Source organism: Quercus suber, unplaced genomic scaffold (genome assembly GCF_002906115.3).
Source record: "Quercus suber isolate HL8 unplaced genomic scaffold, Cork oak 2.0 scaffold_286, whole genome shotgun sequence".
Classification (NCBI taxonomy): Eukaryota; Viridiplantae; Streptophyta; class Magnoliopsida; order Fagales; family Fagaceae; genus Quercus; species Quercus suber.
Window position 1 is genome coordinate 720,388 of NW_027069742.1, and position 20,152 is coordinate 740,539.

Below are 20,152 nucleotides of genomic sequence, written 5' to 3' on the forward strand. Positions count from 1 at the left end.
ACTAATGGGTCAAATGAGGGGTTTATCTAAATTCTTATTTAACCCATGGACACCCCAATTACTTGAGTATTTCTATTAGTATGATATTTCTTTCCAGTCCATTACAGGGCCCATCAATACGCTACACTATTTTTTGGGCCTTGCTCTATCATCAAAACTCAGCCCAGACCGTTAAGATTTTATTCATTCCCAGCCCAAGTAAAAGCCCATCTTTCCTTCTTCTTCTTTGTCGTAGCATCTGCCAGCTTAGTTCCGCAGCCACAGAAGAAAGCTAAAAGCTCCAAACTTTGGGAACCCAAAATCACCACAATGGCCAAGACGCTGATGGTGCGTCCGTACGTTTTCGCAGCATCGTCACGAGCGGCCAGAAATCTCTTCCTCCGTCAAGCTCAGCCAACGAGACCCTTTGTCTCTGCTGTGCTATTCAACAGAGCACGCACCAGTTGTACCAAGCTCCAAGCTCATAGTAATAGTAAAAACAGTGTTGGAGAAGAGTACAGCTGTGGAAATTCATTGGGGTTCTGGTTTGTTCCGGTGAGTGGTCGAAGGTTCAGCACACGGGCCACGAATGTCAACGATGCTGGGTCCATCGACTCGCCTCTCATGCACTCCATGGAGAAAAAGGTTTGCAACTTCCTGATAAATGATATAAATTTTTTATTTTGATTATTGGGTTTTGTGCTTTTATTGTTTTTGATTCCGGGAAATGAAAAAAATTAAGTTGCTTTGCTTATTTTAGTTTTGCTATGATAGTTGAATTGTTTAAGAGTGATGGGGTTATGTTTAAATTTTGTTTTGTTTTGTTGGGTCTTTGATATTTGATGCCAATTCTTAAGAATTAGAGTTTAATTTTTTTTTTCCATCCATTTTTTAATTTTTTATATATGTCTTGAAATGGGTTAAATTGCTTTTGATGTTCAATATGGATGCAATGGAATCTATCTGTAGAATTTCATTATTCTGGGTCAAGCAAATACTCCATTGTTAACTCAAATGGAATTATCAACATGACATTGCAGTTGCTAAATTGTTTTCCAAAATGATCTAACAAGGTTCTTAAACAAGAGCTTGAAGTGAAGGCTCTATTGTCTTGCCTAGAAAAAACAATAACTATTTTGGAATGGCATCGCCATTTGGGCCTTGATTACCCATCTGAATGGAATTTCTGATATATAAGCTCCTAGCTTCATGCTTCATCTTATTGAATAATACCACCATTCTTTATTATTGTATTGTTTTTGGTAATTTACATAGCGCCCAATTGGTCTTGGACCTACAACCACATCCTCCATCCTTCCTTATCGAGGGGGAAGTGCAATTTGACTCAGAATTCATTGGCACTTCCACAATCCTTTATTTTATTGATAAGTAAATAAATTTATCAAACAGGATACTCAAATCAAGCACACAGGAATTATAAGGAAAAAAGTCCAAAGAGAATAACAAACAAAAAAAAACATGACAATTATTTAGTGCCCAGGGAGTCTGTAAAATCTAGGAACACCTCAATCAAAAAAGAAATTGAGCATGTTGTCGTCCACTCATATAAGGATTTCAAAAGCAAAAATTCAACTTCTTCATGCTGAGCTCCTGGCCCTCAAAGCATCTCGCATTTCATTCACACCAAATACACCACATGAGACACAATAGGACCCCTAACCAAATTCCCCTGCTGTCCAATCTTTGCGTACCGCCCCTACCAGCTCAACCAAAGTTCTTTTACTGAATACAGCACTGTGACTCACAATCCTTTATTGTGGAGGAAGTTTTAGAGAAATGTAACAGGAGGATGCAGGAAGAAGATATCGCACTCATCTATTGGTGGGGAACTAGAGATGGAGGAATGGGTAATTTTTTATTCTGCACACATGTGTGCCTACGTGTGTGAGTGAGATCCATTCTTAGGGGAATTGTAGGCTTTAATTGTGTTGGAGGGTGATACTGATGTGAATTATAATGGTGGCACTCTGTGAAAAAGTCACAGAAAAAACGAATAATTCGATTTTGAGTGTTAACATCTACTGAAAAACAAATTAAGTGTTTGTGCCATTTTTTAAGGAAAGCATGTGTACACCTCCTGTGTATTTAAGCTTTTCTCATCTCAAAGTATTGTTTATCAAAATGAATCTACAGAGAAAATATAACGGTGGCACTCTGAAAAAATCACAGAAAAAACTAATAATTTGATGTTGAGTGTTAACATCTACTGAAAAACAAATTAAGTTTTTGTGCCATTTTATAAGGAAAGCTTGTGTACACCTCCAGTGAATTTATGCTTTTCTCATCTCAAAGTATTGTTTATAAAAATGAATCTACAGAGAAAAAAGAAGGGAAGATAACAATAAAGAAGGATGCAATAATTTTTTTTTTGAGAGGAGGGGTGGGGGGGCAGTGGTTCTGTTTCTATTTCTTTCTAGAGTTGATTCTGTATGTCCACCTTCATTCATAGGCTATTAGTTTTTTCTTTCAATAACTATATTACCAGCTCTCATTGCCAATAATATGTTGCAATTTGCTTCAACAGATCAAGGAACATCTCAATGCAGAATCAGTCACTGTGAGAGATGCTTATGGTGATGGTCGGCATGTCAGGTAAGATCATGTTATTGCTGGCTTATGATTATAGCCAAATAAATAATTTTGTTATATAAGATTATAGCCAAATAAAGAAATGCATATGAACCACGTTCAATTGACGTTTTTGGGCTTTTGTCAGTTGACTTATTATTTTTAATATATTAATGGAATTTACTTGGTAGAATGATTAATGGAAGTTCTTGTATTAATTGACACACACACACACACACACACACACACACACACACATACAAATGTAGGTACTTCTCCAAATAAATCTGTTGTTAATGATAACGTCTTACCTTCTAGGTGTTCTAGTGGTTCCATGTTCTTATTAGCACAACAGCTTTCTCCACATAGTATGATATAATTTTCTCCTTAAAAATAATTTGGATGAATTGCTTTAAAGGCCATTACCCAGGTGTTGGTCTCCTCAAAAAAGATCAGAAAGAACCGTTGTATATATTCAAAGCTGCATACACGATAGATATCAAGCATCTTTCCATTCCTGACATCAGTGATCTTATTTTGCATGGAAACCTTGTGTTTCCATAAATGCAAACTCTTGAAGATGATTGATCCTATCCGCATTTGTGTGACTCACTTTGTATTGTCCATCAATGCACTTGGGAGAATGACAATGACAATGTATTACTTATCAACCGTATGACAATGACAATGTATTACTTATCAACCATTTAACATGGAGCAATGCATGTATAATCAAAATGTTTAAGTTCTACCCTGATAGGTTTGAAAGGCCATGCCTTTGCAATATAATTTGATTGAAGTATCACCTTAAAGAGCTAGTGCAAGTTTTTTTTTTTCCTTTATTGTACTTATTGTTTTTATAGTGAATCATTATTATTTCCTTTAATCATGCGTTTACAAATTAACTTTAGTGATGCATTGTCTTACATTTTCTTTGAGTATGTAGAAGAGATGTCTATGTTTGAATATGGTGGGAAAAGTACACTTCTGCCCGTCTCCTAGGCAGCAAATGAGTTGTGGTTGGATAATAAACTGATAATTGTGGAATATGCTTGCAAATGGCCTTTGGTTCAAATGGCACTTCTACCCTCCACAACCACAACACCCCCCCCCCCCCCCCCCCCCCCAAAAAAAAGCAACCAAATACTAAAAAGTTTTAATGAAATTATATTTTAATATCTTTAAATAAATTTTAATTATAAATTTATTTACCATTACTTAGTTATATAGTTATTTTTTTAAACGAATATTTTTTGTTAACAACTATAGTGTGTGTGTATATATATCTATATATTAATTTTTAAAATATGGCATCAGACATGGCTGTGTAAAGTCACAAACCAACTAATTTGGTTAAAACAAAAAATTTAGCTCCAAACTTGGTTGTTGGCTACATATTTCCAATAAAAAAATTAACACGACTACGTATTTTGAAAATTCAACCGTTGGATTCCATATTCTTTATGTTTGTGCCAATTGAAAGTTGTTTATTATTTGATCCATAAAATTATTTTTTATTCATAATTTTAGATTACAAAAATTTGAAATTTAAACATTTTATTGATGATATAATTATTAATTTTTTATTTTTTAGAAATTTTGCAAGTATAGAGGATATAGAAAAAAAAAATGTAATTCAATGATTGCTTTGTAAAAATTCACATCAAATAAAAAAATATTGAGTGGAATTGTACTAATTAGATATGACTAAGTTTATAGCAAAACTTTGTCATTTGATTAACAAAGAAATATATATACACACACATGTACTGTCCTTTTTATAGTTCTACTTAATTAGTACTTTTACTCTCATAAAAATCTTTTTGAGTTCTATCAAAAAAAAAAAAAAAACTTTTTGAATACTTTCACCTTGTTAAAAAAAAACAAAGAAACTACTTTCACGATACTTTCTTGTCTACAATAGTACAACTTGATAATTGACTTTTTGTATTAATTTGTGTCAAAAATTACTTTTGTTCAATGTTTCTTTAACACATATTATGAATTATAATTGTACGGTACGAGACTCCCAGGCCAAATTTGGACTTGGGCCTTGGACTCCAACCTTGCAGTATGACCCATGGACCCAACCTTCTTGTTCACAGCTGGGCTCTGGGCCTGCTGAGGCCATAGGCCCAAAACTCATGTCATTGTGCCTGGCACAAAATTAGGCAGGCCATTATAATATATACATATATATTCATCATAGTTCATAGCCTGGGGTTGCCCAGCAGATTACACCTCGGATAGGAGCATGATTGCTTGGGAACGCTGTATTCCAAATACCCAATACTGTCTTGAAAAGTATCGCTGCCAAACATCCCCCTAAGGCGGGAACCAGTCCCAATGTCACTCTCACCACACCCCACTCCCAACTAAATACCCACTTAATGATAACAACATTGGACTTCCTCTCCCACTAATCACAAGAGTAATCATAACTCCCCATTAATTATGAACTATAAATATGAGAAGTTAAGGAAGAAAAGGGGGTTGAAAAAGGCTCCATAAGAAATTGAGAATAGAGAGAGTGAGAGAACAACAGGAGAGTGGTAAGAGTGGGAGTAGTAGAATTCATAAGGAGAGGTTGCTTTGTTGGGTCTCTATGTTACGGACTACCCAAAGTAGGAAATCCAAAACCTACACTATAAATAGATTGCGAGCCCAAGTGAGGGCCAGCCCATCAACCTCATTTTTGGCGCACACAATAATTATAGGTTTTTTTTTTTTTCCTAAATCGAAAAGTAGAATCTCCTTTTGCCACTCCTACTATTTGATCCTCGAACACTTACACTGATCTTGGTAAAATCTCAATTTTGATAGCCTTGATCATAGATATGTCTTTTTCAATAATGTCATTGTGTTGATTTGACGTAGCAGGTGACACGCCTCAAGTGCGGTGGATTCATCTTTGCCATTGGTCTTAACCATGCCATAAGTGACGGAATCGGACTTGTCCAATTCCTGATGGTCGTAGGCGAGATAACGCGTGGTGCAAGTTCCCCATCCACTTTACCTGTATGGCAAAGACATCTCCTTAATGCACGTGACCCACCGCGTGTGACATACACGCATCCTGAGTATGACGAAGTGGCTGACACTAAGGGCACCATTATCCCTCTCGATGACATGTCCCACCGCTTCTTCTTCTTCGGACCAGCTGAGATTTCCGCCCTCCGTAAATTTGTGCCACACCACCTAAGTCAATGCTCTACATTTGAGTTACTCACAGCCTATCTCTGGCGTTGTCGCACCATATCCATCCAACCTGACTTGGACGAGGAGGTCTGCATTATTTGCTCAGTTAATGCATCTGCAAAACTCAACCCTCCATTACCAACCGGTTATTACGGTAATAGCTTTGCATTGTCTGGGGCAATTACAACTACAGAGAAACTATGTAAGAAACCATTGGGTTATGCTTTGGAATTGGTGAAGAAAGCGAAGAATAAGGTTAATGAGGAGTACATGTGGTCATTGGTTGAGATGTTGGTCATTAGGGGTAGGCCCCACTTCACTGTGGTAAGGACCTTCCTTGTGTCAGATTTGACACGTGCCGGGTTTAAAAAGGTGGATTTTGGGTGGGGCAAACCAGTTTATGGTGGGCCAGCCAAAGGTGGGGTTGGGGCTATACCTGGTGTGATTTGCACATTTATTCCTGTCAAGAATGGTATGGGAAAGGATGGTATTGTTGTTCCGATTTGCTTGCCAGCTCCAGCTATGGAAATATACGTTAAGGAGTTGGATGGATTGTCCAAGTTTATTGTCTCTAGCCTGTAAATGTAAATCCACTCAATGTGATCAAGTGAATGAAAGCATGCATTACTGTGTGTTGGGCTACTTTCTAAAAATTAGTAAATAAATAGGAGTGATTTTTTTTTTTTTTGAGAAAAAATTAAGATTTTCTTAAAGAAGAATTTGTGAGACTTGTGTAATGAAATTCGAAGATACAAAACATTTTACATTTTTTTAGAGATTAAATTTAATAAGATGTAGTGTAAAAGTCTAATTTTACACCCTACAATGATACCGCCACACACAATCACACTTCAACCATTAGCTAATATAATAATAAATTAAAATTAAAACCCAAAGCAACCTTCTTCCTGTTACCCGTACACGCTGCCGGAGATTCTGTGGGCGACGTTGGAGTCTAGAATATACGCCGGAGTAACCATGGATGTGTTTTCTTGATGTTTTAAGAAAAGATCATTGTCAACCAATATAAGCTTTGGATATGAGGGAAACTTAAACGTTATTTTATTTTCTCTTGCAAGAGAAGGAAATTAATTTATTCTCTCTTATATTGCGTACTGGTTCCTTTTGTTTTGAGGAAAGGAGGTTGGGTTGACTTAGATTTTCAATTTCTACATAGAGACTTGCTTCTTTGCTAAGGTAATCCTTTGGAATATTGGACAAGGATGTTGGGTTAATACCAAAACTTCAAGATTCGGCTTAGAACCACCAAGTCCATGAGAGCTCCGGCATCTTTTATTGACTCCAACACCGTCGGCAGAAGCTTCTCAACCCGGCGGATCTTCGATAGCTTGTAGCTAGAGGGAGAAGTTTGGATTTGGGTTTTAATTTTCTAATAGCCGAAGTGTAATCTTGTGTAGCCGCATCTAATCTCTTGTTTGTAATATTAAGACGTGCATGACACTTTATTATTAGACGGTATAAAAGAGAATTTTACACCAAATTCTTATAAAATTTTGACTTTTTTTTTTTTTTTAATAATTAAGTGTCAAGTTTTGATTTATATGACTCATTATTTATTAAATACCAAACACACTATTTTACATAAATATTTTTTTAGAATAGCACTATTACACATAAATGGTTATTAAAAAATCTGCATCTCTCTCTATTCTTATATATATATATATATATATATAGATGAAAAATACTGTATTCATAATATTTTCACAACAAATTATAAATGATTAGTTGTTATTGATCTTAATTTGAACATACCACTAAAATTACTTATTTGTCTCACCAATAATAATTTATCACTTAGGGTTTGTTGTGAAATTAAGGTGTTGTGAAAATGCTATTGAAATAACATTTCTCTATTTGCAAGTCTATTCGCAGAGATTCTCTTTGATTTGCTTTGCTTTGATTCCTATCTGAAATACGTAGGCTTTAAAGGAGTCATGCAGAACACAGCTTAGCTCAACTTGTCGTCCAAATAATACATTCCTAAATGTAATTTAATGTGTATAAACTCTAATGGTAAAAATGAAGAAATTTCTCAAGTCTTAAAATTGAAAACGACTGAAGGAGAGTCTTTTTTTTGTTTTATTTAATTTATTTTAAAATTTTGATAATTTGACTGTTGATGTGCTATTCTTGGACCTAGTTCGAACTGTGGAGAAACAATAAAGCTCATGCTCTCATCATCTCATGAGACCAAGGCGAGGCCCAATTTTCTCAATCAAATTCTGTCTTGCATAGGCAAAAGGAATTTTACTAATACAAAGGATGAAAATTTAGGATAAAAACAGCGCGCTCTTGTTAACTTTAATAAGCTTTGTTATTTTAGCTATAAAAAAGAAGAAGAAAGAAGCTGTTAGGTTCTAAAGATTTAGGATTTTATGTATTTAGAACTCTAATTTGTATTGTTGGCAAACCATGATCAAAACAGGTTGTTTAGTCTTATTTAGACTTGCTCAAAGTTGGGTCTTTCATGTAAAGTTGGAATCGAGTGGCTGCAGATACATTGGTGCATTTCGGTCTGGCTCAATCGATCGAAGGAAAGACTCGATCGATCGAATCTCGGGCAAAATGTTTTTCTGCAGAATATTCCAGTTCAGCCCTAGCTCATTAAATGTTTTGGGTTTTCTGTTTTTACCCTAGGTATATAAAGAAAAACTCTAGCCACGTTTTTAGAGTTGCTCCAGTTGAGTTGTTGCTCATACTTTGCTGTTTTGTGTAATCTCTTGTGAGATCTAAAGGAGTTTTCCTTTACACAAATCTTAGGGTTTTCAAGATAGAGATTATTTCAACATCTTGATGATCAACTTGGTTGCTATCATTGAAGTTTAAAGATTATCAAGCGTGGGTGCTTGTAGCTGATTGGAGAACCCAAAGAAAGAAGGAGTCCGTGGATTTGGAGCTTGCACGTGGTCGTGTCAGTAAGTTCTTCTGGTGGGTAGCATTAGGAAGTCAAGCGGGGAGCTTGTAAGTCCTTTTGTATGAACTTCGATTCTTTCGAATAGTGGATTCAAGTTTACCTTGAGAATAACTAGGTCAAATCCTCCCCAGGTTTTTACCGTGTGGTTTCCTGAATTATCATATCATTGTGTCTTTTATATTTCAGCTGCTTTATACTTTTGATATGATTGTGTGTTTGTGATAACCTAGTATTGCTGAAATTAGCTAAGTTAATCACTTGGCTAATTAACTAGGTTAATCTGGTTGTTTTAAGGAGTCTAAAACTGTTCAAGTGGTATCAGAGCAAACAAACCAAAGGTGCCTGTGCCTTAAGCACAAGATCCTATGGCACTCATTGGTGAATTGGTAAAAGCGTTGAACCTTTATTCAAATCCTGGATTTGGAAATCGTGCGAATGTGAATAAGAACTCCAATGCTCATGGTGCATCTAAAAGGTTTTGGATGCAAAAGACTCGACCTAATTGAGTCTTTCTGACATGGTCCTTGTGCTTCATTGCTCATTCCTTTGTGACCATTGCTATTTGTTTTTTTTTTTTTTTTTTTTTTTTTTTTTTTTTTTAAAATGCAAAAAATGCAAAAAAAAAAAAAAAAAAAAGAAAAAGAAAAAGAAGAAGAAAGAGTGAACCTAGATACTCCCTCCGTTCCATTTTTTTTGTCCTGTTTAAAAAGTCAAATTTTTTAAGGGAACATCATTTATTGTCTTGTCTATCTTTTAAAAATGTATAAGTTTCCAAAACTACCCTTAAAAAAATTTATCAAAAAATTGAATTAGTAAATTAATAGGGGTATAATAGGAACATTAGTAAATTAGTGACTTTTATTTTTAGAAACGGGACAATATTTTGGGACATCTCAAAATGGAATAGAGGACAAAAAAAATGGGACGGAGGTAGTATTAATGTAAAGTGGAGGAAGTCTTAGTCAACCAGAATGACTGAATGACCAAAGGCTGAAATAGTCACGTGAAGGCTCACAAATCTAAGAAATTACGCATAAAACAAAGAACAAGGCATTGAAGGGGCGGACATTACAACACACAAAAAACTGAAATAGAAGAAGCAAAGCAGAGGATGTGAAACGCAGAAGAAGAAGAAAGGAGTGGCCACTGTGGGTTGCTTCAGCCCAATGGTTTTAGACTCTGACTATTCATTAAACCGTAAAAAAATGGGTTCAAAATTTTTGAGGTCGAACCAAGATTGAACCAGAGTCAAATCGTGATGATGTTATAATTAATTTAATAATTAATTAAAACCTATATATATATATATATTAAATTTATAAAACTAGCAAAATTGACTAATATATCTATATATGTGAGAAAAATTTAATGATTTTTAAGCATATATTTAATAATTAAATAAGAAAGTTAATAAAATAAAATAATAATCATGAAAACATTACAATTTATGATTAATTTTTGAAGTAAAGTTGAATATCTTTGAAGGATTTTAATTATAATTTTTTTTAATTCCTAATAAGAGATGTAATTTAATTAAGTAGAATAAAATTGTGTTAAGTTGTTTTTATAAAAATTTTAAAAAAAAATTGCTAAAGGGTTGGACCGCACGGTTCTTGCCACCTATTCGTGTGGTTCAACCCTGGTTTTAGGGGTTCACGAAATTAACAAAAAATCTAGTTCTTTATGCTTAAAAAATCAGTTTTCACCCCGGTTCTCGGTTTTTACGGTCCGACCTCCAGGTCCGGTCCAGTTCTGAAAACCTTGTTTTAGGCAACCAACAACATGCCGTGACAAGATGAGTTCATTCAGGCGAAAATTGTTTATAATGTAAAATGTGCCTCTCTGTTTTTCTTTTTTATTTCTCTCAATTTTTTTATTCAAATTCTTCACCGAGCGATATCTGTTTTCCGGCCTAAATACGGTATGTATCCCAGAAAACACCGTTAACTTGTTTTTTAAGGGAATTGTGCGAACCTTGAAAACCGGCAACGATTTAGAACTGTACTGTCCAACCGCAGTTTGAGCAGTTTCATGCTTTTTTTCACATAGAGAGGTTCTTAGTTCTAAAAGAACTGCAATAATAGGCGGTTCATGGTTAACCTGGTCGGACCATACGGTCCAGTCCGGGTTTGAGAACCATGCTTCGAACCACCATGTCCATGGCAGCTCCGACGTCTTTTATAGACTCCAACGTCGTCGGTGGAAGCTTCTCGACCCGGCGGATCTTCAATAGCTTGCAGAGGAAGAAGTTTGGATTAGGTCAAGAACGGAGCCAGGACTTAAGGTTAAGGGGGACGGTTTTGCTGTTGGTTGCATGAGGCGACTCTAGCCTCCAGCTCTGCTGCTTAACAGCTAATGGTTTATTTATTTGTGTTTTTTATGTGTGCATTTAGAATGAACGAAATTATTTTGTTCAAAATTTTTTAAAGGTCAGGTTGTTGTGTTTTGAGTAAAATTAGTTAATTGGACTTAATTGTTTTTAGCTTTAGTATTGGTAATTTTTGTTGTTGGGTTATTTTTTGGGCTTGTTTGTTTTAGATTTTAGATCTAGCCTTTTTTTAAAGTAGGAAAATACTAAAGTTACAAACTTTTTTACAAATTGTTAATGTGGTGAGTGGTTATTAGTATGTAAAAATGTGATGTAAGTAATGGGCCAGATGCAACCAATAAGAATTTTCTACCTCAACAGTTTGTAAAAATATTGTAGAAAAGTTGTAACTATAGTAGTACTCTTAAAAGAATCAATGATATTGTTAAAGGCAGCAAAGTATAATTTATAGAACAAAATTGCTAAAATTGGTACTTTATATATTAATATATTTTTTTGAAAAAAATTAGGGGGGGGGGTCCATTGCCCCTTCTCCAAGTCTCCCTCCGTCCTGGATTAGGTTTTAATTTTCTAATAACAGAAGTGTAATCATGTGTGGCCACATCTAACCTCTTGTTTGTATACTATGATGTGCATGACACAATATTATTGGAGGGTGTAAAAGTGAATTTTACACCAAATCCTTATCAAATTTTGACCTTTTCTTATATATAATTAAAGTGTCAAGTTTTGATTTATATGACTCATTATTTATTAAATAGCAGACACTATTTTACATAAATATTTTTTAGAATAATACTGTTACACATAGATGGTTATTAAAAATTTGCATCTCTCTCTATCTTTACCACACACACACACAACACACACACACACACACACACAGTGGCAGCTCCAGGATTATTTCTAGGGGCTTCAATAAGAAATATAAATTATACAAATTTTAAACAAAAGATAAATTAAATATATCGATATCACAAAAAAAAAAAAAAAAAACAAAAACAATAACAAAAACAAAAACAAAAACACAAAATCTTAATGCATAAAGTTTTACAATTGTCTTCTACGATGTTTAATATTTTGAAATTGTTACATGATATTTTCATTATCAATCTTGTTAACTACATCTGTTTCAATGTACATAGTCAAACAATCATTTATCCATTAATTTCCTATTTGATTAATTTATTTAAAATTTGTTAAGATCTAAATGAGCTTTTTCTAAGGTTTAAGATTAGCAAATTCTAGTTTTGTTGTTGGGCTAAATAAAAATTTTTCCTAAATTTTAGATCAACTTGGTTTGTTATTGAGATTTTTCTTTGTGTTTAAAAAGGTCAAGATATTGTTAAGAATTAAGATAATCATATTTAAATTTATTTCAATTAGGCTTAAGGTTAGAGTGTTCAAATTTTTATTTTAAGTGTCAAAACAGGAAAAATAAGATAAAAAAATATTATAATAATATTTTTTTGGTCCAATTCAGGGGGTTCAAAGTGGAACTGCCCTATATATATATATATATATATATATATTGAAAGCTCGAAAATGTGTTGAAAACACAAGAGCTATTTAGACCTCCCCCCAATTAAAGTTACGGCTCGATAGATTTTACACTAACTTACTACAAAGTGCGGAATAGTGTAAATGCGAGCGGATGAACAAATAAGCTACTCTAATTCATAAACTAAGCAACACATCAATATAATGGAATATAAAAGAGTAGAGAAGAATGATGCAAACACAGAAAACACCGAGACGTGTTTTCGAAGAGGAAACCGAAGAACTCGGCGAAAAACCTCTTCGCCGCCCTCCAAGCGAAAATCGATCCACTAGACAATCAGCTGGGATACATGGGTTAGCAAGAGACCATCCAAGCCTAATCTACCCGATGCACCTAAGCCCTCCAAGCTCCTACTCCAATAAGGCTTCTCGGAACCGTGTCTTGTCTAACACCCCGGATCCCGCAACAAGCTCCATGTTGCATCTGCCATTCCAAGCTTCTTCTAATGCTTCCCAGCAGCACCAAAATGTCACACAGCACTCTCAAAGGGTGTGGTAAGTGTTTGGGCTATCAACCTCTTAATGGTATGGAAATGGAGAGGGAAGGGTTGAGGAGATACCACAAGCAAGTGTATAGAGAAAGGTGGGGATGACAATCTCTAATTCTCAATGTGTTTGGCTAGGGTTTTCTCTCTGAAGCGTTCCTCAACATTTGTGGGTAATGAGGGTATATATAGGATAGGTACAGAAAGTGTGAGTCAATCAGTACAGGCTGGCAGAACAGATTGCCTCGCAGGTGTCTCGCGGGAAGGCCTTACCCACGAGATACTCGCGAGACATAGCTGTCTCCACTTGGCCTGACTCTTCCCATTCCAGCATGTGCATGGCACATGATTCATTTCGCGGGAAGCTAGGTTGCGACATACCCACGAGAATTCTTCAGCCTTCAAATGCTTAAGTCTTCACACTTTCTGTCTATCACACATCCCTTACAACAAATCCCACAATAGATACAGGGTATAAATGATTGATAATGATTACAATCAAATTTGGCACGGAATAAAAGCCAACAAAATACATAGTTGTAAATAACAACTTTACAATCTCCCCCTTTGGCTATTCCGTGACAAAACCCTAAAACAGACTCTAGACTTAAAAGTTAGTTTAGGAACAAAGTCAAAACTCACTCACACCTAATTCTAGATTCTGATAAGCTCTTGAAACATATGAAAAAGTATCTCCTGAAACACAACAACACAATAATATCATTATATGCAGAAAAAAGAAACTTGAAAAGCATATGGAGCAATAATAGCATGATCAAGCAAAATGAAGTAGAAACACTAGATCATGGCAAGATCAAACAAGCAATCACTATACAAAAGTGATCACTATGCTTATTCACACGAGGAATGAACATCCGGACATGCAAAATGATAAGCTCATTTGAAGAGTATCATTTGCAAATCCAGCACTCAACCAATGCGAAATACACAAAGTATTTGCATCTAGGAACAATCCTACAATGGCACAAGAGTGTTGTACTGAAGTAAAATGTATGACATTAAACATCAAGTACACAAGCACAAAGGCTGCATAAGCAAGGCACTGCATATGCATGGCACAAACCAAAACAGCCTACAAGCATGTACTTAAACAAACCCTAAAAGCTTACAAAAGTAACATGGGCACAAACAAGACATGCTACAAAGCATAGAAAATAACACAAAAGAACTAATGAAATTATACTTAAATAAAACCAAAGTATTAAAGCTTTAAACCAACAGCCGTAAAACAGTTATAAAAACTAAAATAAACTGAATTAAACCGTCTGTACGACCAATAACCAATGTTACTATGTTTCTAAGCTATGCTCCCTCTACCGCTGTGCAAGCTCTTCTCTAGCTCCCCCTCAAAATTTTCTTCCCCTTTTTAACCGGAATGGCCAAAGCGCTAGAACTGATCTGACTCTGAATCCAAGCCTTGCTCCATAGACAAGTCTTGTATCTATGACGATAGCGCGGTGATCTGTCCTTAAAGATATGTAAACTGGTCCACGGTATGCTGTACATGAGAATCCAGTACTGTAGACATTTGATCCATTTTAGCTAGTAATAGATCAAGTTTGCTCAAGCCTTGTGGTGGAGCTGAAAATGATGGTTATGCAATTGGCTCTGGAGTCGAGGTGAACCTATCAATCTCCTCCTCTGTATCTCCACTCTCATCTTGCTCAACACGAGTCTAAAGGATGGTATGCACACTAGTCTTGGAGCCCTTGATGTGTGCAGTGCTCCTAGTCAGTGTATGACTACCAATGGGGTAGTCCCTCTGAACAACTGTGAGGCCATTGGGTAGCTTGAGCTTTGCCTTGGCAATCAATCCCATGATCAAGGAGGGGAACGGCATCACAGTTTGTGAATTCTGCTTTGTGATGCTCTTCTTCAGGATATGCATGACATGGCCACAAATGTTAATCTCCTTATGTGTAAAGAGATCATACAAGAATCTTGTTCTCGGAGCAGATAGAGTGGTGAGATTGGTGACCGGATACAGATTATGAATCATCACATAACTTAGTGTCCTCATTTCCGAAGAAAACTTGATGGTGTTCATGGATGATTTCTTCGGTTCACCACCAAGAGCTGTAATCATCTCAGCAGTAGAGCCCAATCTGTCCTCATATGCAACTGTGATTGGCTGAGATGGAGGACAAACTTCCAAAAAGTCTTGGATGATCTCTCTCGTAATCACAAATTCCTTGTGTCTTACCCAGCACTCAATACAATCTTCGTTGACTATAGCATTTGAGAAGAACTCCCTGATTATCTCTGAATAAACAACCCCTGTTGGGTTCAACAGCTTGGTCCAAGTTTTATCTTTGAGCACGTCAGGGATGAAAGTGTCCTCAAGAGTTTCTAACTGAACCACTCTCTCCATGATAATCATCTTGTCCTTATAGCAGTCATTGTACTTCATATCTGCTTCCGCGGACTTGAAATGATCAGAATCAGTGCGTGCACGCTTTGAGGTTGGTTTCTTCTTAGCTGCATGCTTGGTGGGAGACATCTGCACAATTTCACAAAGCAGAAAGGAAACAAGTGCACAAACACCAAAACAGAACACACAAACAAAAACACTTGATTAGATTCAAGTTAATCCCAAAGCACATGAAAACAATCGTAAAGCAGATCATAACCAACTCAAGGAATATGCAACAACATATAAAACAACAGAAAAATAAGCACAGTGCATGAAAGCAAGTAACTGTGCATGTGTGTGCATCTGTGTGCATATGCTGATGCATGTGTGTGCAACATAAGATGCATGGGGGTGAGTCTAGAGAGTGCCTAGGTGTGTGCGTAGTGAGTGCATCAAAAGCAAACTGTAGGAAACACATGAACAAAGACCAAACCAAGTGAAGTAAGGTTAAACATATGGAAATTCATAAATTGGAACTCACATGAAGTAAATAAAGCACAAAAATGTCACTCGGACATTTTATCAAACACCTAACATGCACATATGAAATCTAAGCATGAACAATGCATGAACATGAGAAAAACTACCCTCAATACAAGTTAAAATGCCACAAGGGGCCAACACAGATACACATAAAACAAAAGGGACATAGCCCAAACAAAAGAAATGACAAATAATCACCCAATTTGGAAAACCAACCCAAATAATCAAAAATCCCCAATTAACAAAACCCTAACAAAAATTCTGCAAAATTTAAGTAGAAACTTAAAAAGGAATAGTTTGTAAGACATACCTTGAAGAACAAATGCAGAAAAGAAGCTTGAATTGAGGGGGTTTGAATGAAATAGTGATTTTTGGTTGAAAAGGTTCGAAGGAGTTTGAGCGAAGGAAGAATTTTTTGATTTAAAAAACTATCACATCAGCAATATAAAATTAAAAACACACGTTTTTCTCGAGTTAGAGAGTAGCAAGACAGTCGCGAGACAATCGAGAAGATGGCCACTGAAGCACAAAACTTTCGCGAGAAGCACTAGGTTGCGAGACAGTCGCAAGACATTCGCGGTAACTTCTGTCTGAATTTTGAAAAATCCAATTTTTAGCCAAACAGCATTTCACGAGAAGCTTTTGGTCACGAGATAGTCGCGATACAGTCACGAGAGTTTCTGTGTGACATGATTGAAAAATTATTCCCCTCAAGCCCTTTTCGTGGGAAACTCTAAGTCGCGAGCTTCTCGCGAAACAGCCCTTGAACCAGTTTTTGAAGAAAAACACAAAAATGCATTTTGAACAAAAACAAAACAACACGAAAAGTATAAAATCACTTTCAAAAACAAATAAAACACTCAAAAATATTTTTGGGTTTGATCAACGAATTCTTGAGCATACACATCACATTTGAACATGTACAATCACACAAATGATATAGGCATTGAGTGAATCAAAAACTTGTGTGTTGTGTGTGAGTATCAAATGTGGAATAGTCTATAGATCAGAGCGAAGTTTCAATGATCAATTCAATCGAGTCATACACAACTGATACGAAATCAAGTGGACTATCTCCATTATAGAAATGAGTATATATGACCTCCCACACATTGAATACAAAACTTAAAAGCTTTTCATTTGGCTTCTACATAAGGCATAACAATTGGTCCAATTAATTTTGTTTGGACAAAAAAAAAAACATTTCTTTTTTGAGATTGGTGCTTGAAATTTATGATATTTCAACATTAATGATTAGCCTTTGACTTTTTGAGCACCATATAGAACATATTAAGAAGAGTTGCTTTCCCTTTTTCCTAGTCGAATACTAGTGTGTGCGACAGGCTTTTCATTTGCAGATTTACATTTGGTGAGCTCTTTTTGCAAAAACATAAAAATAAAGTGGGAAGAGATATAGACACAAGTCTATGCAAGTATCAAGACCAACAAGACTATTGACCAATCATTCATGACAAGCTTGAAGATCTATTTACAACAGTCACACATAGTGTTCAAGATTTCTCCCACAAAGAAATGAGTGCATACAAGACAAGCCAATATCGTAAATGCACTATGCCATAAGTATGAAGGTACTAGGCCAAACTCACATGTGACATACACAAAACAAGTGATCAAACTTTTGAGATTTTTCAATTTTTTATGGGTTTTTGAATTTTTGAACATACCCAAAACAGAACAAGAAAAGTAAGATCAACAAGAAAACAACTGGTACAAACCAAAATAGATAAAAGAACAACAGCAAAAAGAAAGCAATGCATGAAATGATGCAACAGCAAATGTCCCTAAACATTGAAAGAATTAATGCATGGACATATTATAATGCTTATGCATGAGTACCCCTCTTCACCCACACGTCACATGCGTTTGGGGTGATATCCTTGACGGATTGGGTACAAGAGTTTGGACTTTTAAACCTTCTGGTGAAACTTTCCAAGCAAGTAGTGAAGGCACCGATCATCTTCATCATATTCGTCATACCAGGATCATGATTTTGACTTCTTTTTTGCTCACCACCCCAAGACCTCATGTCATTTCTCCTTCCTCATGACCGAGGTGCGCTTGCATTGTTGTCTGATCTCAGCTTTTGACAATTGGGTCTGGTATGTCCTTGCAATCCGCAATAATGACACACATAATCCGTTCTAGGACCCCGTTGTGATCTTGGGAAAGATCTTCCTCTAGTTTCATATTTAACCACAGATTGATTTCGGGGCTTATTCACCATTCGATGCTCAACCACATTCTTCTTCTTTACATCCTCAACTTTCTCAAGAATGGGCTCTTCATTAACCGTCTCGTTTGCCTTCACAAACTTTACTTCTTTGGTGACTTTGGCTGATGAGCAGTTTCCTCTGTTGTATCCCAGCCCGGACTTGTCTGAAGAAGGTTTTTGAGATGATATAACATCTTCTAACTTCTGAAAGGAGACTCTCTCTATCTTAGCATGAGCTTGCACAACCTCTTACTCAAGAAATCTCACCTTCATATACGCTTCAGACAGCTGGCCATTTAGTGTCTCAATCTCACACTTAACCTCTTTATATCTAATCAAGAGACTTCTGTAATCTTCCTCAGCTTTCTTCATTTTCCTTACAGCTGCCTTGGCTACTCTGGAATACTCTCCCGACTTCTCAAGTAGTAAGGAGTAATTTTCTTGAAGACTAGTTGTATTCTCTTCCTCTTTAGCATCTGATTCTTCCACAATCCCAATAGACTCTGAATCAGAATGCTCACCAAGTTCCTTTACAAGTGTACCCAAATCATCCGATGACTCCACGTGAGCAATGGTTATGAAGGCGGAGTAGTTTCCTTCTCCGTCACAACTCTCTTCTGAGTCAGAATCAGAAGATTCTGTATCACTGAGCGTCGTGGCATAAGCCTTGCCTTTTTCCCTTAGAAAATTTGGACACTCCTTCTTTAGATGTCCATGGCTATTGCATTCATAGCACACAATGTCTGAAGAAGGCTGAGAATCCTTCCCTTCTTTCCTCATAAGCTCTTTCCTATCACCTCTTGAAGAAGAAAATTTCCCTTTGTTGAATGGTTTTCCACTGTTCTTCATTTTCAGGAATTTTTGGAAGTTTTTCGCAAGATATACTACTTCCTTCTCCACTCCATCTTCTTCGGAGGGATCATCCATTCTTTCGGTGATGGTTTTAAGAGCAAGCGATTTACTCGTCTTGTGGGAAGGTAGTCCAAGCTCATACGTTTGAAGTGATCCAATGAGCTCTTGGATCTTAATTTCATCCAAATCTTTGCTTTCCTTTATGGCTGTAACTTTTGCCCGAAAACTCTCCGGTAAGGACCCCAAAATTTTTCTCACCGCCTTAGTATCTTCAATCTTCTCCCTAAGATTGAGTTTAGTAATTACAATTTCATTGAGCTTCCCATAGAATGAATCAAATAGTTAATCATCCCCCATCTTGAGCTCTTCAAATTTTGTGGTAAGAATCTGAAGTTTTGTGTCCTTAACTTTCTTCGTACCCTCATATGTCGTCTCCAAAATCTCCCAAGCTTCCTTGGCTACCGTCATATGAGAGATCCTGTAGAATTCATCAGGAGACACACCACAAAAAATAGCATTTAACGCTTTACTGTTAGCATTGGCTGCTGCGAGAGCTGCCTTATCCTAAGTGGACTTAGGATCCGTCGGCTTAGTCCAACCAGTCTCAACCGCATCCCAAACGGTATCATCCATAGAGCATAAAAATGCTCTCATTCTGATTTTCCAGAAAACGTAATTGTTCCCATCAAAAAATGGTGGAACATTGAGCGATTGAGACCGGTCCATCTCAAATAGGGTCAAGGATCACACTCAGGTATTTAAACCACAGCGAGTGTACCCGCTCTGATACCAATTGAAAGCTCGAAAATATGTTGAAAACACAAGAGCTATTTAGACCCCCCAATTAAAGTTACGGCTTGATAGATTTTACACTAACTTACTACAAAGTGCGAAATAGTGTAAATGCGAGCGGATAAACAAATAAGCTACTCTAATCCATAAACTAAGCAACACAGCAGTATAATGGAATATAAAAGAGTAGCGAAGAAGGATGCAAGCACAGAAAACACCGAGACATGTTTTTGAAGAGGAAACCAAAGAACTCGGCGAAAAACCTCTCCGCCGCCCTCCA

The 20,152-nt window shown here is 36.3% G+C and overlaps 2 protein-coding genes across 2 annotated transcripts; both read left to right on the forward strand.

Annotated features, from left to right (window-relative positions):
• Nucleotides 1–222: 222 nt before the first annotated feature.
• On the forward strand, nucleotides 223–3,386 carry LOC112038651 (protein BOLA4, chloroplastic/mitochondrial). Its single transcript, XM_065782024.1, has 2 exons — nucleotides 223–624; nucleotides 2,525–3,386. The coding sequence occupies exons 1-2, from the start codon at nucleotides 310–312 to the stop codon at nucleotides 2,594–2,596; spliced, it is 387 nt and encodes a 128-aa protein (XP_065638096.1). The 5' UTR covers nucleotides 223–309; the 3' UTR covers nucleotides 2,597–3,386.
• Nucleotides 3,387–5,458: 2,072 nt separating this feature from the next.
• Nucleotides 5,459–6,400, forward strand: LOC112038642 (benzyl alcohol O-benzoyltransferase). Its single transcript, XM_024071466.2, has one exon. The coding sequence runs from the start codon at nucleotides 5,536–5,538 to the stop codon at nucleotides 6,346–6,348; it is 813 nt and encodes a 270-aa protein (XP_023927234.2). The 5' UTR covers nucleotides 5,459–5,535; the 3' UTR covers nucleotides 6,349–6,400.
• Nucleotides 6,401–20,152: the final 13,752 nt, after the last annotated feature.